At 41.4% G+C, this 23,929-nt stretch overlaps 1 protein-coding gene across 4 annotated transcripts in view; it reads right to left on the bottom strand.

The window, feature by feature from the left end:
* Nucleotides 1-23,929, bottom strand: part of syt7b (synaptotagmin VIIb) — a 129,245-nt gene that overhangs the window by 25,077 nt on the left and 80,239 nt on the right. For 3 of the 4 annotated variants that reach the window (XM_041989952.1, XM_041989977.1, XM_041989970.1), the window contains one exon: nucleotides 18,583-18,705. The exons of the other annotated variant lie outside the window; for it this stretch is intronic. In XM_041989952.1, the coding sequence (XP_041845886.1) occupies nucleotides 18,583-18,705 (123 nt within the window). The remainder of the gene's footprint in view (nucleotides 1-18,582; nucleotides 18,706-23,929) is intronic. 4 annotated transcript variants of the gene reach the window in all.

The following is a 23,929-nucleotide window of genomic DNA, read 5'->3' as shown; positions in this document are numbered from 1 at the left end:
ACGCAATTTCCCTTCGGGGATAAATAAAGTTGTCTGTCTGTCTGTCTGTCTGACACAGTCACTGAGTTGTCCAGTTGGTTTATAAACGAGCTACTTTTGTTTAGGTTTTTTTTTTTTTTTTTTCTTTTTTAATGTGCGTGTGTTTTTGGTACTTTGGTTGTTGTCGTAATACGTCTTGTTGTAGCTGTCTTTTTTACTTTCTTACAAACTCCTGATGATTGTCAGCTTAGTTTACTTGTAAAAGCTGTAAGAAATTATCTGTTTATGCACAGGTGTAGCAGTTGGTTGTCTGGTGTTAAGTTCGATTGAAGGGTCATTGCTTCTATCTAAGGAAGACACCTGTCTCCTCCTACTTTTTTCCACTTTCCCTTTTACCTCTTCATTACTCTCCTTTTTTCTGTCCGCTCCAGTCAGGTCCAGCAATATTACATAAATTCCATAATTCCAAATAAATAAGATAAAACAATACATTTAGAAAAGAAGAAAAAAATTATATTATCAAGAGAAGCTTTATACCCAAAAAGCTCCTCTTGGCAAAGCGAATTTGTTCAGTACAACATAGCAGCCAGACAACTATTCTGTTTGCTACAATGCTAGACAGGACAACTTAGAAAGAAAAAAAAAGAGATTGGGTGAGAAGCTCAGTGATCCGGGAGGGGCTCAGAGTAGAGTCGCTGCTGCTCTGCAATGAGAGGAGCCAGATGAGGTGGCTCAGGCATCTGGTCCGGATGACCCCGGGGAAGACCCAGAATACGCTGGATGGACTACATCTCTCGGTTGGCCTGGGAGCGCCTCAGGATCCTCCCCAGTGAGATGGCAAATGCGGCCAAGGAGAGGGAAGTCTGGGCTTCCCTGCAGCTGCCCCGCGACCCGACCCCTGATAAGCAGGAGAAAATAGATGGATGGATAAAGTAAAAACAGTGAAAATATTTGCACATCGCGAGGCCCAGCCTCTCCCCAGTTTTTGTGATTCAGCAGTATTTTTCCTGCTTATCTCAGGTCTGTTCGTACAGAACAGCTGTGCCTTCATATCCCACACCTGACATGAGCTTTTGGATTTTGGATCATGTTACTCGGACAGTGTTATCACCAGTCTTCTACTCATCCCTGAGATCTCCGTAACACCAGAAGCTATGTACTCAACCCAGCCGGGTGGAAGTGTTTGCAGACAGCATCAAGATCACAAAGACAGGAGAAGAGCGGACGGTTTAGAGCTAAACTAAGGCTAACACCACATCAGCTCTACTTGCTCAGCATCTTCTTCGCTAATGCAAGATCCTTGGTGAGCAAAATGGACGAAATCTGACTCTGTTTCACCCACAGTAAGAGGCTTTTAGACTGCAATGACATTATTTAAGGAAATATGGCAACATGGCATCATACCGAATGGTACTATTGAGCTAGCTGGACATTTCACACACTGGACAGATTGATCAGCTGACAACTCCAGTAAGACCAGAGGATTGTGCATTTATGTCAACAAGGCCAGGTGAACAAACTTTGTTACTCTTGGCAGAGTCAGACAGTAATGTTTATTAATGAATAGTGTGGACATAAATATTTAAAAAGTTAAAAGTGTTGTGAATTAAACTTAAAAAACAAAGAAAATATTGACTAAAGAATTTAATTTTTTTTTTTTTTTTTTGCTGTTCTAAACATTTTTAAGTTGTCTTTTCATCAATCTTTCCCTAGTAATGGGATGTTCGGCTTTTTTCAGAGAGCCGGCTCTTTTGGCTCCTGATTGGCTCTTAATTTAGCATCTTTTGTAAACCCATAATTTACATTAACTTCTCAAAAATTAATGTCAAATGTATTTTTTGCATTATTTATCATCTATTCTAATTTAAAGTTTAATTTTTCACTTAAAATTGTTGTCACATAGTTTGTTTATAATTGGTGCAATGAAAATATATGTCTCCTCCATGAGCCACCACCTTATCGTGGTGGAGGAGTTTGTGTGTCCTGACCAGTGATGCCACAGATTACTTGAAAAAGTAATCTGACCACTGATTACTGATTACTTCTTTAAAAAGTAATCTAGTTACTTTACTGATTACTAAGGTTTAGAAGTAACTAAGTTAGATTACTAGTTACTTTATTAGTTAAAACCCCCCAAACAAAAAAATGACAATCGATTTTTTTTCGCATATACTTTACTGAAAGTGCATTAGTTACGAATGGTGACTTTACAATGTTTTGCAACTTGTAACTTTTAATTGTTTTTCACCTTCTATGAACATAGTCAGTCTCTTATTAACTTTGTAAATCATTCAGTGCTTCTTCCCTACCATCATATACATTAATTCAAATGAATAACAATAAAATAAAGCAACATCTCTCGTTAAGCATAAGACAAATCTGCATTATGTTTTACGTTTACACATGAGAAAATAATGAAATAGTAACGGACTTATTAAAAAAAAAAAATCAATTCGGTTTGGAATAGGTTCTGATAAGGGAAGTGGAGAGGCGGACCTCCCATCATGCACCAGGGTAATAAGTTTCTATATCATATTTTTTTCTAAAGTCATGTGCAGTGAATGATTTGTGTTTGTCGATTTAAAAAAGGTCAAGTTTCAGCGAAGAAAGGTAGCTGCATGCTTACGAGTACATAAAATTTCTGTACCACCGTTAATGAGAAGGTGTGTTGAGTTAGATAAATACACTTTCGTCCACGGCGCTTGATTTCAAATCATATGTGAAAGGAGTGGGGAGTGCCGAAGTAACGCAGGACGAATATGAAGAGTAACGGTAATTTGATTACATTGTAGGACATCCTAACGCGTTAGATTATATTTTGTTAAAATATGTAGTCAGATTACTGTAACGCGTTACTTTGTAACGCGTTACTGGCATCTCTGGTCCTGACGATCCTAGCAGCTATGTTGTCGGGGGCGTATGCCCCTGGTAGGGTCACCCATGGCAAACAGGTGTCTAGGGGAGGGACCAGACGAAGTGTGGCTCACAGAACCCTTATGATGATGAAAAAACAAGGACCAAGGTTTCCCTTGCCAGGACGTGGGTCACCGGGGCCCCCCTCTGGAGCCAGGCCTGGAGGTGGGGCACGGAGGCGAGCGCATGGTGGCCGGGCCTTTGCCCATGGGGCCCGGTCGGGCTCAGCCCGAAAGGGAGACATGGGCCTCTCCTCCCGTGGGCTCACCACCTACGGGAGGGGCCATAGGGGTCTGGTGCATTGTGAGCTGGGCAGCTGCCAGAGGCGGGGACCCTGGCGGTCTGATCCTCGGCTGCAAAAGCTAGCTCTAGGGACGTGGAATGTCACCTCTCTGGCGGGTAAGGAGCCTGAGCTGGTGCGCGAGGTTGAGCGGTTCCGGCTAGATATAGTTGGACTCACCTCGACGCATAGCTTGGGCTCTGGAACAACTGCCCTCGAGAGGGGCTGGACCCTCTTCCATTCTGGAGTTGCTCCCGGTGAGAGGCGCCGAGCAGGTGTAGGCCTGCTCATTGCCCCCCAACTTGGCGCCTGTATGTTGGGGTTTACCCCGGTGGACGAAAGGGTAGCCTCCCTCCGCCTTTGGGTGGGGGGACGGGTCCTGACTGTTGTTTGTGCCTATGCACCAAATAGCAGTTCAGAGTACCCACCCTTTTTGGAGTCCTTGGGGGGGGGGGGGGGGGGGGGGGGGGTGTTGGAGAGCACTCCTTCTGGGGACTCCCTCATTCTGCTGGGGGACTTCAATGCTCACGTGGGCAATGACAGCGAGACCTGGAGGGGCGTGTTTGGGAGGAACGGCCCCCCTGATCTGAATCCGAGTCGTGTTTTGTTGTTGGACTTCTGTGCTCGTCATGGATTGTCCATAACGAACACCTTGTTCAGACATAAGAGTATCCACATGTGCACTTGGCACCAGGACACTCTAGGCTGCAGTTCGATGATCGACTTTGTAGTCGTGTCGTCGGACTTGCGGCCGCATGTCCTGGACACTCGGGTGAAGAGAGGGGCGGAGCTGTCAACTGATCACAACCTGGTGGTGAGTTGGCTCAGATGGTGGGGGACGATGCCGGTCAGGCCTGGCAGGCCCAAGCGTGTTGTGAGGGTCTGCTGGGAATGTCTGGCAGAGTCCCCTGTCAGAAAGAGTTTCAACTCCCATCTCCGACAGAGCTTCAACCAAGTCCCGGGTGAGGCGGGGGACATTGAGTCTGAATGGGCTGTGTTCCGTGCCTCTATTGTCGAGGCGGCCAGCCGCAGCTGTGGCCGTAAGGTCGTCGGTGCCTGTCGTGGCGGTAACCCCCGAACTCGTTGGTGGACACCGGCAGTAAGGGATGCCGTCAAGCTGAAGAAGGAGTCCTATCGGGCCTTTTTGGCCTGTGGGACTCCAGAGGCAGCTGATGGGTATCAGCGGGCTAAGCGGAGCGCGGCTTCGGCGGTAGCTAAGGCAAAAGCTCGGGCATGGGAGGAGTTTGGAGAGGCCATGGAGAATGACTTCCGGACGGCTTCGAGGAGATTCTCGTCCACCATCCGGCGGCTCAGGAGGGGAAAGCAGTGCTCCGTCAACACTGTGTACAGTGGGGATGGGGGGCTGCTGACCTCGACTCGGGACGTTGTGAGGCGGTGGAGGGAATACTTCGAAGACCTCCTCAATCCCACCAACACGTCTTCTGATGAGGAAGCAGAGTCTGGGGTAGCTGGTGCTGGCTCGCCTATCTCTGGGGCTGAGGTTGCTGAGGTGGTTAAAAATCTCCTCGGTGGCAGGGCCCCGGGGGTGGATGAGGTCCGCCCAGAGTTCCTTAAGGCTCTGGATGCCGTAGGGCTGTCTTGGTTGACATGCCTCTGCAGCATCGCGTGGACATCGGGGACAGTCCCCATGGACGGGCAGACTGGGGTGGTGGTCCCCCTCTTCAAAAAGGGGGACCGGAGGGTGTGCTCCAACTACAGGGGGATCACACTCCTCAGCCTCCCCGGTAAGGTCTATTCAGGGGTGCTGCAAAGGAGGGTCCGTCAGATAGTCAAACCTCGAATTGAGGAGGAGCAGTGTGGTTTTCGTCCCGGTCGTGGAACAGTGGACCAGCTCTACACCCTCTTTGGGGTCTTTGAGGGGGCATGGGAGTTTGCCCAACCAATCTACATGTGTTTTGTGGATTTGGAGAAGGCATTTGACCGTGTTCCCCGGGGACTCCTGTGGGGGGTACTCCGGGAGTATGGAGTGCCGGACTCGCTTATAAGAGCTGTCCGGTCCCTGTACGACCGGTGTCAGAGCTTGGTCCGCATTGCCGACAGTAAATCAGAATCATTTCCAGTGCGGGTTGGACTCCGCCAAGGCTGCCCTTTGTCACCGATTCTGTTCATAACTTTTATGGACAGAATTTCTAGGCGCAGCCGAGGTGTGGAGGGGATCCGGTTCGGTGGCCTCAGGATTGGGTCTCTGCTCTTTGCGGATGACGTGGTTCTGTTGGCTTCATCGGGACGTGATCTTCAGCTCACACTGGAGCGATTCGCAGCCGAGTGTGAAGCGGCTGGGATGAGAATCAGCACCTCCAAATCCGAGACCATGGTCCTCAGCCGGAAAAGGGTGGAGTGCTCTCTCCGGGTCTGCGATGGGGTCCTGCCCCAAGTGGAGGAGTTTACATATCTCGGGGTCTTGTTCACGAGTGAGGGAAGGATGGAGCGAGAGATCGACAGGCGGATCGGTGCGGCGTCCGCAGTGATGCGGGCTCTGCATCGGTCTGTCGTGGTGAAGAGAGAGCTGAGCCAAAAGGCAAGGCTCTCGATTTACCGGTCGATCTACGTTCCTACCCTCACCTATGGTCATGAGCTGTGGGTAATGACCGAAAGAACGAGATCTCGAATACAAGCGGCCGAAATGAGTTTCCACAGCAGGGTGGCTGGGCTCTCCCTTAGCGATAGGGTGAGAAGCTCGGTGATCCTGGAGGGGCTCAGAGTAGAGCCGCTTCTCCTCCACATCGAGAGGAGCCAGATGAGGTGGCTCGGGCATCTGGTTAGGATGCCTCCTGGACGCCTCCCTGGTGAGGTGTTCCGGGCACGTCCCATCGGAAGGAGGCCCCGGGGCAGACCCAGGACAAGCTGGACAGACTACATCTCTCGGCTGGCCTGGGAACGCCTCGGGATCCCTTCGGATGAGCTGGTGAATGTGGCCGGGGAGAGGGAAGTCTGGGTTTCCCTGCTTAGGCAGCTGCCCCCGCGACCCTTATTCCGGATAAGCGGAAGAGAATGGATGGATGGATGGATGGATGGATGGAAAATATATGTTTTTCCAAACACAGTGAATGATCGTGATTGATAATCGTGATTACAATATTGATCAAAATAGGGTTAGGGTTAGGTTATTATTTTGGTCATAATCGTGCAACCCTACTGCCAGAGCAGTTCACACCATCGTAACTGCAACCTATATTTCCCTGGATGCTAATGCCAAACTTGTAATGAACAAACTTCATACAGCTGTTAGCAAGCAACCAACTGCCTACCCAGAGGCTGCATTTATTGTTGCAGATGATTTAAACCACTCAAACCTAAAGGCAGTGCTCCCCAAATTCTACCAGCATGTTTCCTGTAACACGAGATAAAACAAAACTTTGGACAGTGTTTACACAAACATGGCTGGTACTTACACCATAACCACCCTCCTCCACCTATTACAATCTTCACAGACATTTTTAACCTGTCCCTAGCCTAAGCAATTGCAACATGCTTCAAAGTTACATCCATCAAGCCAGTGCCGAAACACTCCAACCTGACATGCCTCAATGATTACTGCCTGGTAGCACTCACATCCATTGTTATGAAGTGCTTTGAGCAGCTGGTCCTGACACACCTGAAGAACTCATTCATTTGGATCCACACCAGTTTGCCTACCGCAACAACAGGAATATAGATGATGCAGTTGCCATAGTGCTACACTCTACGTTCACACACCTGGACAACTACAACAGATTTGCAAGATTTCTGTTCACTGTCATCAGCTCAGCATTCAACACTGTCATCCTCTCCATTTAATCACTAAAATCGGAGTGCCCACTAAACTCTAGTCACTAACACCTCCCTCTACAACTGGATTATGGACCAACAGACCACAGTATGTTAGGTCAGACCACACCTCTTCCACCACCATCACACTCAACACCAGTGTAACACAAGGCTGTGTGCTGAGCCTATTCCTCTACTCCTTCTTCACCCATGACTGCAAACCTGTGCATCGATCCAGCTCCATAGTCAGGTTTGCGGATGACACCACAGTGATCGATTTGATCAGGAACAATGAGGAGACAGCCTATAGAGAAGAGGTACAGCACCTGGCCACATGATGCACTGAAAATAACCTGCTCTTCAACACCAGGAAGACCGAAGAGCTCATTGTAGAGAAGGCATACATGATCCCATCCACATTAACGGGATCGCAGTTGAGTTCCTATTGCTGCAGCAGGACAAGACATGGAGGAAGAAGCATTGAACTGCAAGCCTTTGCATGTGGTTTCTCTGTGAACAGAGTCAGTGAGCAAGAACTTTGAAGAAAGAAGAAAAAAAAACTATTATTGCACGATAAAAAAAATAAAAAAAAATTTACATCAATTATTTATTAAGTTAATGCTTTAACATGCCCTGCCCTATATATATTTATACTGGTCTTACATATGGTTAAAACCAAATCTGAATTGTTAATTTAGGGTTGGTGGAGTGGTAAGGGAGAAATCTATTGTGTGGATCATTGACATCATGATGTACCCCTAATAAATTCACAAGTAAATCATTACTTTACTGCAAATTAATTTATTTGTGGAGATATATAGTATTTAAAGATACTATATTGCCCTTCAATGTATTAATGTTTAGAGAATAAGTTGGCAGTTGAACAATTTTCAATCATTTAAGCAATCGAGACGCCTTGTTCCTAATGTGATAAATGGAAAGCAACATGGTCCAAGTTGCACACCTCCCTTGCGGCCAGCAATATTAAACGTGGCGTCTGTGTATATATAAATATATGTCTGTGCTGGACTCCCCTGCATCTGTCTTTCTTCTGGTCAGAACTCCAATGGGATCATACCTACTTTGATCCTAGAACACTTCCCCCTCCCCCAGGCTTCAAGAAACAGAAGCTCTGCTTTCGTCCAAGCCTAAACGGAGGACCAAGCCTCGTAACTTTAACTGCTTTAATCTCCCAGTCAGCCTGACAGAAGCAGCTGATCTCTCTCTGTTCTGTTTTGCAGCAACAATCCAGAATCCGGAATCTTCTCAGACGAAGACTTCTTTGAATTTGTGTTGTTGAATAAATAGGGTTATTTTAGACAAGTTATGTTATGTTTAAGAATTGCTCTTACATGCCGACCTAACATCCCATGTCAAACCTGGCACCTTTGGAATTCCAGAACTCACAACCATTTTGATTTGTCTTTAACTAATCTAGAGAGAAGGTACCTCAAGCATAATTCCTTTGTTCTACTCTATCACACTTGTTGTTGTGACTGCATATACAAATAATCACATGTGCACTAGTCTCCATGACAAAGGCTGCCATCTTGTGGCTTCCTTGTTCCCACGGCAACAGTGGCCATCTTGTGTCTTTACCAGCCACATGTTAAAGTCCCCATTTTTCCTGCATTGTTTATTACTTCAATTTACATTGATGCCCTCACACCCATACACACACACCTACACACAGTCAATCCTCACACCAACAACTTACTAACATTTGTATATAGTGAGGTAGAAGTAAATAGTATTTCTTAACTAAAGTATAACTGATTTATAATCATGGTGCGTTTCTTTTTTTTATTTATTTCTTTTTTCTTTTTTTCTTTTTCTTTTTTTTCATGGTGCTTTTCTTAAATAAATGTATTGCTGTCTTTAAAGAAGAAGCTGTTGTGTGATTATAATGCATGTGTATTGTGATAACTGCTGGTTGCAAAGGTCAGTGCTCAGATTCATAGCCTTCATTATCTTCTCTGTCCATGTCGTATCTGTCCCAGATTGACACGTACAAAGACAGACCCTCAAAACGGACATTAAGGTATAGTTATTAGATCTGAAATTTCTCCAGTGGTGCCCTATAGGTAACGTTTTGAATTAATAATTTTATTAAATAATAATAATCTTCCATACACACTGATTAATAATGGCTAATGGCTACACTAGCGCCTATGACAAACTACAGTTTTGACATGATTAAGGTTTATATGAGTTAATGGTATTTTAAATTGTCAGAAAAAAAGCATTATGTGATTTTGTGTATACAGAGTTAAAGTACAGTGAATTTCAAGTGTGCTATTTTGTACTGAGAAAGCTAAACACAAGTGGCTATAGTCATCATAATGATTTTGTGTTATAAGTATTGTAAATGATCTACATTTTGTTTGTATTAAATTCCTGTGTGGACATGATACATTGCTGACTGAGATGGCAGACACACTACATATTGGAAAGTGTTACATGTTTTAGAGCTTTTACAACCTCAACCAGAGTGGAGGTTGTCTGGGGCCGGTGAACTCTTTTAGGTTTATTGAGCTCTGTGTGTGGTGAATCTCATAGCTCATTATGATGCAGCTCTGCCATGCTACAGTAGCTTCCTGAGATGATAATAACATAAACAGCCTCCGAGCCTCCATCATTGTTATCTGCAGGTGGGTGATTATGTCCTGTCCAGGGTTTTGGCTGGTTTACCACAGTTACTCAAAGTGACTTATGAAACATGATGCAACACATAAGAGATCAGAGGACCTTATTCTGCAGATTACAAGCCATGTGAACTATAGATTTTGACATTAATATTAATAATTCATCTGGCTGGATTTGTGCCTAAATCAAAACAATAGAACTTTTTCATGGAAGATGTTCCCTATTTCATCACAACAACATAGGTTGTCCAGGTACTAAACTGGCTGCAGTCCAGACCTGCTATTCAGCTAAAACATTTGCTACTTTATAAAATGGAATTTAAACTGTAGTAGGTAGACACAGTTTGTTTAAATTTGAAAGTAAATTACTAACCACCCTGTAGCAATTTCTAATGGTATTGGTCTGTCAGGAAAACTACAACACTGCATCTTATGTGGGATCTATTTCCGCTTGAATAATTTTCTACACCATGGTGGGTGTGTTTGCTCATTCACAGGTCCTGTCAGCCAGATGCATCACTACTCACTGCTCTACAAAGAAATATGTGCATTCATGTGTTTGAAGTTGAAGAAGAGTCAGACATAATGGCTGTGGTACTTGCTGGGAAAACGGGGCTACAAATAAAGGCTTAGGTGGAATAGCACACTTAAAAAGAAAGACAATATTCTAAAGAAAAAGGCAAAAAGAGAATCTCACACTGGAATAAAGCATGTGTATACATAATCAAATCCTTTCAGTGATAGAGAAAACCATGACATTAAAATGAAACTGGATTCTGAGCAGGTGTCTCTCTTGTCCAGCCAGGTAAGCCTCCAACATCACGTTCTAGCAATTTCTAATTGTGTTATAGTGGTTTGTTGCAAGCTTATAGCCAAAATGAGTGTCCATGTCAGTTGTTGCTTATATTATAGCATTCCAGTAAATGCACATCAAGACTGCTGCAGATTGCTAATATGATAATTTATTTCATGTTTAAATTGTGAATGTTGCAGCATTTCATCTACAGTCTGTTTCAAATTGTTATAAATGTAGGATTTCAGTTAAAAAATATATTAGTTTTTGTTGTTCTGTGGAGATTTTGCTTGTGTTGTGTCTCCTTTATGTTTAGATCATGGGGTCTGCACCATTCCTGCCCAAGCGACCTGGTGGCGAGCGGGGTGGGCAGAATTTTCACTTCATTTAAACCGGGTGATAAGCCGCTCAGATCGTATGGCATGTTTGGAACGCCCCTTTAAACACATGGGTGGAACAAATAAATCAGTATGTCTGCAGATAAACATACATACCATAAACATAAACATAGAAAATGTTCCAAAGTTGATAAAATCAAATCAAATTATATTTATAGGGCACTATTCATGCACAAAGCAACACAAAGTGCTTTACATAATAAAAACAAATTATGCATATTAATGCAATAAAATACAATAAAATGAAAACATCTGGCTGGATGCTGTTGTGAGGAAACAATATTTTGGGATATTTGGGAACCACCCAGGTCAGGGCAGGCTGGGGTCCACACCACAGCCACAGGGCTGCGGTGCAGGACCCCCAAGCCACCTAGACAAGGGCAGTCACCATGGCAACAACCCTGCAGACAGAGCAGAAAGAGCCATTGGTGTGGAGGATCCCCAGGAGGAAAACACTGGAGTTAAAAAGTAAAAACAAGAATAAGTAAACTTATAAACAATGAGAACTGATAAGAGTGACATGAATAAAAATACAGATAAAGGAGTTTAGGAAAAAAATAAAATAAAATAAATGTGTTCACAAAACCTTTGTACTTGGGTAAAAATAAAACAATAATTCTATTATTAATCTAGTCACACTTTCCATCTAGTGTGGGGATAAAAGACTTTTCTGCAAATCAAAAGCATGAAATAATGCAATGACGTACAAGAAATGAAAACACTGGACATTTCATGAAAGCTTCAGCAAGACAATCATATTGTTAAAAAAAATCTAGGAGTGATTCAAAGAGAAAATGGGTTCATTCAGACAAGGGCATATCAAGGGAAGTCTCTGTCAAATGGGCTGTATTAAGAGAGCTGCTGTCAAAAAGCCACTGACGAGCAGCAAGCAGGTATTTGGTGTCTCTGGAATCTCAAAAACCTCTTGATGCAGGATACTCCTGACATATATTACGGCCACCCATATCCAATGCCCACAAAGACAAACATTTGCAGTGTGCTCAAAAGTACATTAAAACTACTTTTTAAACAGCTTTATCCACTGATAAATGCCATTCTACTCTGTATGATCCAGATGGATGGAATTCTGGATGGTTGGTGGATGGTCATCTTGTTCCAACAAGGCTGGGACATTGGCAAGATAGTGGCGGAGTGATGCTTGAGGCTGGAATAGGGGGGAGTGAGATGGTAGGACCCTTTCAGGCCCATTTATGCTTGACGCAGAAGACAGATACGCAGACGTATGTTTTGTCCATCTTCTGCGTTGGTTACGGGCATAATTTGGTCTGTTTTCAGGGAGGTTAGGTATCCGTCGCTTGATGCAGAAGACCACCGGGGCAATACCACTGGAAATCGCGGGGACAGTGCTGAGCACAATAGCTGACATGCGACCAGCAAAAGAAACAAACCAGATAAGAAAACGATGAACAGCAAGGGGAGAAAAAAGCAGAAGAAGAATGAAGACGAGCACAACCACTGTAGAAATTGGACGAGCTTTTGTAGAAAAACTATACACGAATGTTTTGTACATGTTGGGCGGTTGGAAACAACTTTATACTGGTTCATTACCGCTGCCAAACAATGTCTGAAACTGACATTGGTTAGTGAGAGTGAACTCTGAACTTAGCACTGCCCACTAATGGAGGACTTAACAACCATGGCAACGCAAAACACGAATGGAAGTATGAGGACGGCAACATATGACAACTTTTGAAACAGACATTGCTATTTAAGCACGTAAGGGAGCATAAATGGGCCTTTAGGGTGCCTGAGGGTGTCAACATAACTTCTGTAAAATATATGCAAATTCTACCAGATTATGTCCTGCCATGGTATAAAAACAAAGAACAATGCTTTCCACAGCAAAAGCATTTAAATCTGAGACAATACACCATCCCATGCTGCAAAAATACTAATTAATCTTCGGATGCTTTGGGTGTAAAGAGAGAAAAAACCATGGTGTGGCCAGCATCATCCCTTGACCTCAACCCTGTTGAAAACCTTTGGTGCTTCCTTTAAAGGAAGTTCTGTCTGGGTGGGTGGGAGTATACTTCCTAACAGCAACTTTGGGAGGCATTTCTGGTTTTCTCAAATGAGATACAGGCAGAAACATGTTAGGTGGTTTTCATAATTATTTTTTCAACACCAAGTGACAAATAAAACAAGTAAAAAGCTTTTTCATCTTGCGTTTTTTATGGATCAACCCTGTTATTAGACCCCTTAGACATTATTCCAGTGCCAGTCTGTGTGGACATGTACTTTGAACGGGAAGTGGCTTTGTACAGCTAAAGCTAGGTACACAGAAAAAGATTATCGGGCTGCTTTTGTCCCGATTTTTCCCTTTCCTGACCAAAGACGGCAAGCGCCCGATTATCTTAAGTCTTATCCATTAAAACTATCATTTGGTCTGAGGTGTGTAAAGAGTCCCAACAATCGGCTCTAAAACGGGTGGTGGCTGATGATCGGAAATATTGAACATGCTCAATATTTACTACCAAAAATCGTCACGTGTGTGGAAACTCCTCAGTTGTGACTATGTGGATTGTGAAGTGGATTGGAATGTACCCAATCAGAGAACGAGCTGACTGGGGAGTAAGGAAGGATATAAAGTCCGTGTTCATGCCATCTCCAATTATCTCCAATATTTTTTTCAGTTCTGGATTTTTCTGTTAAGAATAGTCGCAAGACCACTATCATTACTTCATCATGTATGTCCTCTGCCACGCAGGTTGTTGTGTTTGTCCGGTTGTTGCCAAGGTTCTTCTTCTTTGTCTTTCTTAGATCACGTTTGATCACGCAAGTTTATGGCTTGGAGGACTAGATTGTGGGACAGCATCGTTACGTGTGTGTTGTTCTGTACTGAGATCATCGGAGCGCAACACACACAGTATGATCAAAACAGTTAAATCACAGATTTTCTATCTTCATTTGGGGTCTCTAACAGACAAAAAAATCTTTTCAGATTTAGAAAATCCTTATGTGTGTACTAGGCTTAAGCAAGATAAGTTGTGTTTTAAAATTTTGGACACTTTTTCTGGTTTCCAAGATCTTTGCCCACTCCAGCTTTTAATTTAAACTGAGTATCTATCTATCTATATATATATATATATATTCCATAAACAATGGCATCTCTCAATTCTAGCTGTTTCCTCTTTTTACATTTTTGTATAAGATTTGAATAATTTCTTATATTTGACACAATATCAATATCTTTTTTGTTTTTTAAACAAGGTTGCAAGAAAGCTTTGTTGAAACAGAAACCTTGTAGTATGGTAAGCTAAAGCTAAATGTGGTTAGACTCAAAAATGACTCACAATAACATTTCAGCAACATTCTAAAATCATTGCTGCAGTAGTAGGGAGTGTACAGACCACCTATCTCTTAATTACGTAATCTTAGCTTATTTTAATTTTAACAAGGAAAGTGACTGACTGACTGACTGACTGACTGAGTTCAGAAAGCACAAAACAAAAACAAAAACCAATGCACATATATGTTCATATTAACAGTAGTGACTCAGCATTCTGTGAAATAGAGTTCTTATACTAATGAACTGGCAAAATGTTATTACCAACTCTGCTGCTCACCTTGATTTTATAGAGATTTAAACTTTTTCTAAACTCTTGTGGCATTACAGCCCACAGATTTAATCTTGCTCCCCCTATCAATCTTGTTTCTAGCAGCAACAAGCACCAAATGGCAGACAGTAAGCAGCAAGCAAGTGAACATATTAGTCTTAACTGACTAAATACTCAATTATTATTGGCCGTTAATGAAGAAACATCCAGTCACCCAATGGCAGGATTTGATTTTGTACAAACATTTTCTCCTCAATGTTATGTTCACTTTCTCTTTTATCAGATTTATTATTTGTGCTCCCAGCTATATTTCATCTAATTCATAGGAGTCTCAAACCTGCAAGTGGTGTGTGTATTTTTGTCTTGCAGCATTTTTTTTGTTCTTTTTTTCTAGAAAACCGAGAGCAAAGGTTTCCCTTTTCTTCTGTCTCTCTTTCACTGTCTGACAGCTTCTTGGTTTTGTCACATATAATCTTGGTGGGATCATCCTGTTGCACTGCGCTGGTCTGCTGAGCTCCATGAAAGTAGCCAGGAGCAAGCCAGTAGCCAGGCTCATGGGGGCTTCTGAGGTAACTACAGAGACAAAGAGATGAGAGAGACTGGCAGAGATGATGATGGAGAGCTGTTATTAAATGTAGAAGGACACTAGTCAACTAGGCCCATGCGAGCCCTCTGGGTAAAGGCTGGCTGGCTGGCTGTGATTACAGTTAACAGACCTCCAGACAGTGAAGGGGGTGGGGATGGTGCTGGGTGATTGAAAATCAGAGGTGAGGTGGTCCTCATCTGTTGTCTGGCCCTTATACATTTTAAATATTTTTTTAAAAGCAAGTAAAGGATCATTATTGTTGCAATAACACTATGAGAGAGAGAGAGAGAGAGAGAGAGAGAGAGAGCGAGAGAGAGAGAGAGAGAGAGAGAGAGAAAACACATTTATCATGCCCTTTTCTTAGGCAGGCTTTTTTTTTTCATCCAACCCAAATTCACAGATGACCTAGTTAGAAAGCTCTTTTGGGTGCAGTGCAGAGATTTTTAAGAAACTTTTTTTTTTCATTTGGAAAATTTAATAGGATTCTAATTTTGATAAAACAACAACATCACAACCATACAAAAATATAGGAATATATGTGGAGCTGCTTATGTTGAACTGCACCAAGGGTTATCTTCAGCCCAGTAGAGTCAAAGCAGTGGGCTAAGTATTTTATCCCTCAAACACTGATGCGATAAGAGAGCAGCCTGTTCAGTCCTTTGTTCACCAGCTGAGACACAGTGTTACTCTCTGACGGCTGCTGTGAGATCACTGGTAGATGAGAGTGTTAGCATATTTTTAGACAAGTGTTTCATGTGAGGAATCTTACTTCTAAATAATGAGGGTGCCCTTCTCCCGTGGCTGCAACTCAAAGATCAAAACTGCAGCAAAGAGATGCATACAAGCAGACGTTCAAATGTCTAGGAGGAACACACAGAGGAAATGGGATCCAAAATGCAATACTGGTGAGAGAATTTTGGGGTATGCAAAATAAAAATGAGAGAAAAGATCAAGGTGACCGTAACAGCGCAAGAAGAAGAAAAAAAAGAAAAACTGAAGTTTTAGCTTTAAATATTGATTAGAGGTTGAGAAACCCAACTACTGTAACAGTATCAAGCAAGAACATACTGTACTACTGAGCTTACTAATGTCATGAGACAGTTCCGCTCTGTCTTTCTGGCATCTTTTTCGTTTCCTGGTCTTACCCGGCTTTTCTTCCCCCTCTACCTGCAGCTGTGCCTGTTGGGATTGAAGCACACCTGTCCCTCATCACTTTCATCACTGTTCCAAATAAAAGCCTGGTTTCTTTATTCACCAATCACCAGTCTGTTGTCAAATATTAGAGTTCTTGTTATCAGAAGCTTGTAGGCTATATGTTTGGTCTCCTGTATGCAATGCTGCAGTATGAATATGGGACTGGTTGTGTCCATGAAGGTACTCAGGATGGATTTGAGTATAAACATCTGAATTTTTAAAACTTGTACATTATTAAACGTAAGTCTTAGATTAAACATGGAAAGGTTCAGTATTTCTAAAAGAGATTTGTTTCTTTATCACTAACATTTGTAAATTTCATATCACCATCTGGGAAGAACTATTCAGAGGGGTGGAATCCCACAGAACCAGTCACTGAATGGGGGCCATTTGTGGATTGTTATCACACCTTCACCCTCCCTGTAGCTACCAGCACAGGACACTGATTAGCCAAGACTTAAGGCCCTGTTTACACCACAGCAATGGGAGAGTAAAAAGCAAAAGTTTTGATGCATTCTAACTTCTTGTTTACATGGTAACACAGTTTTGTGTGAACAAAACTGCAAAGATTTTACAACAGCTTCCAGAGTGAAATTTTCTCACAATGCAAGGCGAGTGATATCAGTGTAAACTTGAAGTGGAATTTTTTGGTGACGATGACGTCTTTCACATCATCTTGCACTTGCATACTTGGACCCTGCCTAACCTGCAAAAAGCACAACAATAATGGTGGACTTCCATGTTACGTTTGTGCTACTTCATCTTTAATTTATTTGGTCTGTTGAAGCAAAACCTATTTCTGGTAGAGTATTTGTCCCGTCAGTGGAAATACACTATAACGTTTCTGTTATGCTTTGCACTTTTATGAGGATGCTGTACACACCTAGGTATGTTGTTCCAAACTTTCACTGTCCAGTAGAGGCTTAGCATGCACACTAGATTGTTTCTGGTCCTCTTTGTGTTTTCCCCTGCACAGACAGTTTTCATTCCGCTTTTGTGTAAATTCTTCTTTTTTTTTTTTTGCAAAAAACACAAAGGAAAAAATATTTGCGTTTTGTGTGAAAACATTGTGTAAACAGGGCCTTAAGTGCTGTGGATAGAAACCAACAGTGTCTATCAGGGAATGAATGTGTGTTATAGAAAAAAGAACTTTATATACTATCATTAGTAGTGCTATATGAATGTGTGTTTGATTGGGTGAATGTGACATGAAGAGTAAAAGCGCTTTGAGTGGTCAACATATGACTAGAAAAGCACAATATAAGTACAGTTCATTTACTGTTCCCAAGTCACACGCATGTGCATATGTTAGGTCACAGCTGTGCAGTCAAAAACAGGGCTATTGCCAAAATTATTCTGCTACTACGGCATACAACTGATACAAACTGAAAATTTCATACAGGGATGAAAGGTTTGTTTTTTGACACCACAAAATTCAAGAAATTTAAGCGGGCGCTGCTTGGACTACTCACAGTACACAACAAACAAACAGTACTACTGCCCACGGTGCTGAGAGAAACATGATGGATTACCTGCGGTGTTTGGAAATTGTAATGTATTAAATGAATAAACATGTGATGCTGACAAATTTATGCTCCAAAGACTCATGCTGCAGTGGGGATGCCTGTTTACAGAGCAGGTTTAGTATCAAGGACAAAGTTGATGCTAATCTCAGTTTCAGCTTCAAATGATCTGTCAAAAGTGTTCTCTGTTCTGCCTGCAAAAGAATAGTTGTAATTTCTTTCAAATTACCTTTCTGAATATAATATATATCTGGTAAGTGTTATTATTTATTTTAAAGCAGTGTTATGAGTTTATTTATTTTGATTTGAAGTGAGGTTGTCAATTTTTTTAGAGGTAACATGAAAGTGTGACTGTGCCAAAATACAACTATAAATAATCCTAAAATACTAAATTATTTGTCATGACATACATCTTCATAACAAAACAAGCCACAACATTAAAAACCACTGCTCTGTGAAGTAAATATCAGTGATCATCATGTTCTGCTAATAAATCCTGAGTCCTAGAAGTAATGTGGATACTTAGTTTGAACCCTTAGGAACACTGCTGCAGACCAAGCACACTCACCATGCACTGACACTCCCCATTGTTTTGGCTTTTCATGTAAAAGAACACAGTGTGCAACACTAAAAAATACAGCTCGAGGAACCCAACAAACCACCAGGACTCTGGTCTGATTGACCATTGATAAAACAAGCCAGATCCACAGACGTTCCCCTCCATAACTCACAGGACACAAAAGTCACACCCAGGGGTCTCAGCTCCAACGGTTCAGAGATGTTTTGGCATCATAACGCGGGATTTGACATATAGGCTTTACTACTGTGGCTGATCAGTAGTTGAAATACAGAAACTTCAGCTTGTCAATATTTTGTGCATTATTGACCATGTTGCTCACATTTGTCTCTTTCTTCCTCGAGTTACCTTTTGTCTGGTGTGGTTTCATTCTCTTTGCTTGCCGGTGCTTCCTGAAGATCTGGGAGGTTGGCAAAGTCATCCTGTTCAGCCAGCCCGATTGCTAGAGACAGAACAACCATCTTCCCCTCACTGGACACACAGACAAACAAGGCATCACAAGACCACACAGGGACAGCATGTGGACAAGTACACACAGGGGCACACATATTATGCCGAAAAAAACAGTCAGGGACAGAAACGCAGCAAGACACCCAGCACACACTCATGTCGTGAACAAAGAGAAGAGCGGGAGAGAGGTGGTCGACTGTTGAGAGGACACTGCCATGTTTTATCTTAACAGTCTATGCAATGTATTTTACTCAAACCTGCAAGCAATTATAAGCCATGAATTAAACATTATACAGTATGCTTGCAGCCATACATTCATTTTCTGCACCCAGCTTATTACAATTCATGGGTCTGGAGCCTATCATAGCTCCTAACTTACAGCCACTTTAATGTAAACATCGCTGAATGTGACCATTTGTTGACATATGAAAAAGAGTGGGTTTTGTAGGTTCATTGTATGTGCAGAGGAAATGGTAACCTTTATATTCAAATATTATTCTGCTGTTCATATTTTAATACTAAAACTCAACATCTGACTGTTGAAAGTGGATAAAAAGTCAAAACAATGAATGTTTTAATAATACAAATCAAATATTCGTATTATTATTAACATAAATAAGTAACATTAATTAATGTAATAATACACAAATATGAGTTGCTGTGATTTTTTTTTAAGTTTAGAAAATAGTACAGCACAAAATGTCAGGAAAAAAAGAACTCACCAGGAGTAGGTCTTTTTTTTTTTTATTCACTCTACAAGCTTGGTAAGACTGTGCTATTTAAAGAGTCTTTAATACATGACAAAGTCTTATCAGTTTTTATATAATGAGTAGAGCCTGTGATTATCAAGTATGCTGCTGTGCTAGTTTCTTCTAGGGAAACATGATTGTAGATGGTACCAATTTATTGGTCACATGCTGATTCTTCAGGTCTTTAACACTGGAATTATGTTTTGTTGACTGTAGTACAGCACCCCATGCATTTCTGTAATATAAAGGTTTACTACAGTTTGATTATCACAGGAGATGATGAAAGTGATATTAATCCAAGCCAACTGTTGATATAAAACCTGTTAAAAAAAATCCATAAGCTGATTTTCTTCCAGTGTGATTCATTGTTGAAGTGTGTGGTGTTTTATAATGGCCCAGTAAACCATGTGTCTTCTTAAACGCTCAACGATGCATTCAGTTGCTCATGATTTTTTTAAAATTCTGCTAGAGCCACTTGTATGGCAATCATAATTTAAATTTTAATCTTCCTTTGCCGACAGATTGAGAACTACTGATACCTATGTTTTTTTTTTTATTGTTATTTATTTTTAATCGCCATCAGTGTCTGTTTGAACAAAATATGTTAAAACAGAAAAGCAAATCCCTGAAATAAAATGATATACAAAACAGAATCAATAAAAACTAAACAAATCCATGAAAATCGAGGTTGTCTTTCCAGAAAACAAGCAATAGAAAGAAATTAAGTTGATTTTCAGTTGTTATTCTCCCTTTAACTATGCCTGGAGTCATTCAAATGATCATATACTAAAGTAAGTTGCACAGTGAATTCAAGAGGCCCTTCAAACAGTGGTCTTAACAATGCATACTTGACCACAACTAATTTTACAAGTTAGTCAAAAACAGCAATAAAGGCACATATTCTGCCCTATTCTTGCTTTTATTTTTTCCCCTGCCACTACCTTGCTCTGATATAATTTATATAGCCAATGCAATGACAACCTTTACATCTTTCTCTTTCTACACTAATTTCCTTAAGGGCAAAACTAACCTGAGATTAAGTTTCTGGGAAAGTCTTGTATTATTTAAAGTCTTTCTCAAGGCACTGATAAAAGCCCTAAATACTCATTTGTGTACATTAAAAGAAGTTTTTTTTATTCATTTTTTTTTTTACTAAAACAATCCACATATTCCCTTATAATGCCTTAATACATCACAACAACTTTGCCCAATCTATTTTCTTCCTCCTTTGTTACTTTATCAATCCATCTAGCATAGTGGTAAACACTGTGAAGTGTGTGTGGAAAAAGAGTCTGATGTGTAAATCTGAAGTTCCCGGAAAAAAAAGGTTCTGTTTTGGTGGATTAACACTTGTTGGAAGGCTTTTGCTTCACTTACTAGTCTGTTTTGCTCACCACTTCACACTGCTGCATATGAGCAGTGTTTCATTTGTACTCATTGAGAGTCTCTATTGTTTTTATTGCTCCTTTACTCCTCTTTTCTGCATATCTCTCTCACTCTTTCTCTCTGTCTCTGCAACTGTTTAGGTGGCAGCTTCCTCCTGTCGTTCCGTTGCATTTGAGACAGAGATTTAGGGAGAAAATGGACACCTCCATGAAGGTATAAAACAGCCCTTAGTCTGGCTACAAACTGGAAGCCTGGCATATAGCTTGTTACATACGAAGCTGTCAGGGTGTTTATGTGCAATGTACAATTGACCCGGATGTTAATGAGAAACTGCGTCTGAGGCAGGACGGTGTTGAGCATGCAGCGATGTCCATGTCATACATACCACATGTATTGTATTAATTTTTGTACTTTCTCACCACTTTGATTAACTGTTATTTAAAGCTATCCATTCAGCCTTGCATCAGCAGAAATGCTGACGTGACAACTCTCTGCTTCATGCTTTTCCACGTTAACTACGCCCACCTTTAATATCCGTCCACTCACACAATAGCTATTTCTCAGAGCCCCACAAGAAGAAAGTTCTGCTCGGCTGATGCGTCGAGAACAAGCGGTGTTTGTGGATGTATAATGATGTACTTTTGCTCTCCTGGCACTGTAACAGCCTTATGTATCATGTATGCTCTATTCAACAGCTGTGTTGAGGCTGCTTGTGTGTATCTATACTACAACCTTTCTGTTGTAAGATTCCTCTGATAACGTCCATAAATCGGCCACACAAAGCATTGTGTACTGTGGCACTTTTAGGTACAAACCAGCAAAATTGTAATGGCCAATCAACTGGACATTGTGGTCCATAATCAGCAGAGGAAAGCTGTTGTGATTGACATAGCCATCCTGAACGTTGGCAATATCAGGAAAATAGAAGATGAGAAACTGGAGAAATACCAAGGAAGAAGACCTGGAAAAAGCCTGGAAAGCAAGAATAGTACCTGCCAGTCTGATGTTGACTCTTGTCTTATCTCTTGCTCTGTCCCTTTCTTTTTCTTTTCCTATCTTCCTCCAATAATGTACTCTTGTCTTTCTTTGATGAATTAGCCACAGTGCATGTTCAAAAGGCCAGTGTGCTGTTATCCAGTTGCGGGAGCGTGATGCAGTGCAAAAAGTGAAACTCAGCTGTAACATGAAGTGCGGTTTCTCAGCCTTGGGACACTGCTGGGCATTGATGGCTCCAGAAATCTACATAATAAATGTCACTGTATATTTAAAGCAAGTCAGAAACACATTTAGTTGAGTTCCGAAAGTTACATAGTGCTGCTTTAAGAGATGAAAAGTTTTGGTCTTTTTTATTTTTACATTAGCATTACTAGCATCCGTAGCATCTTAGTTCACTGTGACATAATGTGGGTGCCAAAACTCTTTATTTCACAAGAATCTGCATTCCTATTGCGCCTGAAACATGACACGAAATGATAATGAGACAAAAATCTAAACTTCTTTCAAACTGCAAATATTTAAATCCTCCGGTGATGAGCCAGACAGTATCACAGCAATGAGTACACAAGGAAGTGTGCACATAAAAAGCATGAATACATATCAAGAGGATCAAAAGATTTAATAAAATGAATCGGATGTCATCATCTTTTGATATTTTCTCCTTATTTTCCTCTGATCTTCCTCCTCTCATCTCTGCAAATATGACATTTCAATTTTTCTATCCTGCCATATGCTTTCTATAATATGTTTCTTCCTTAACAAAACACTGTTTGTAGAGGCAGTATTGACACGATGAACACAGTGTTCAAGAGACAGTGGCCCATCAGGAATGTATAAACAGGACTAACATGACGGTTATCAATGAACTCAATGGATTTGTATAGATGATGAAAAACGACACATACACACACTCCAACTCCAGGATGCTGAAATCATTACCACCTACAGCAGGTCTATTGATCTGAAACAAAGATGAAGTGGCAAAGGGGACAAGTGGAAGTGAAGCCGCTGCATTAAGCTGTTCATACCCCACTGATCGCAAATGCATGATATTCCCATACCCACAGGGTCAACAGCTGAAGTGTCTGGTCCAGTCAGATTCATACGGGCAGGCACTATGGGCGATGTCACCTCAGTATATATATACTCAGCCTTATTTGAATGATGATTTACACAGGCAGCAAAGCTATTGGCCTGCAGACAATGTTAATAGGAAGATAATACAGGAGTAGGGAGTAATGGGTACAAATGCATGTAAAAGTACCCATCCCCCTTGGTGTTTTTCTTATTTTTGCATCACAGGCTGTAAATGGAAAAAGAAACACTTATATAAGATCTTGTGCTACCAATTGCCTTAATAAGTAGGATAATTTGTTAAATAAGGTCCACCTGTGAGCAACTCAAGTGCCAAATGATTTCAGTTTATATACACCTGTTCTGGGAAGACCACTATTGAAACTATCAGGAGGGGTTGAAGTACAAATTGGGGTTGAGCTAACAGAGAATGTGAAAAACTTAGAGAACCCCATGCAGCATAATTAAATCCATCATTACAAAATGGGAATATATGTGCACCAAAACTGTATCTATACGGCCATTATAAGCCGTACACTTTAGAGAGCTGGGCTGTACAGAAGATTGGCTGAACAAGTCATTGCTTCAAGAAAAAAAAGGCACATTGAAGACTTTCCGAACATATGAAAAAATGTCTTCTGGTCAGATAAGACTGGTGTGGGGATGTTGTTCATTGATAGGGACTGGGAAACTGTTCTAAACATTTCCGACTGCAGATATTCAATTTAATTTCAAGTTGTAAGGCAAAAAAAAAAAAAAAAAACAACAGCCAAACAGGTAAATATTATATGGATGAATGAGGGTCTGTGTTTATGGTCAGGAGGAAAGGAAGGTGTGAGGCTGCTTTGTAGAGCACATCATCTGTAATCCATCATTCAAGTCAAACAGAGTAAGAGAGCTAGCTCGCCGCTCCACCTAACTCAGACAATCAGAAGCCTGTGCACATGAGTATCTCTTTATAAGTGAATGGATAGGAAAATTGTTTGTAAGATGCTTTTTGCTAAGTGTGTAGTGAGTATTTCTTTGGTCAGTATATGTCA

This window comes from Melanotaenia boesemani, chromosome 1, assembly GCF_017639745.1.
Source record: "Melanotaenia boesemani isolate fMelBoe1 chromosome 1, fMelBoe1.pri, whole genome shotgun sequence".
NCBI lineage: Eukaryota > Metazoa > Chordata > Actinopteri > Atheriniformes > Melanotaeniidae > Melanotaenia > Melanotaenia boesemani.
Note: the sequence above shows the minus strand (reverse complement) of the source record. Positions and strands in the feature narration are given on the sequence as shown.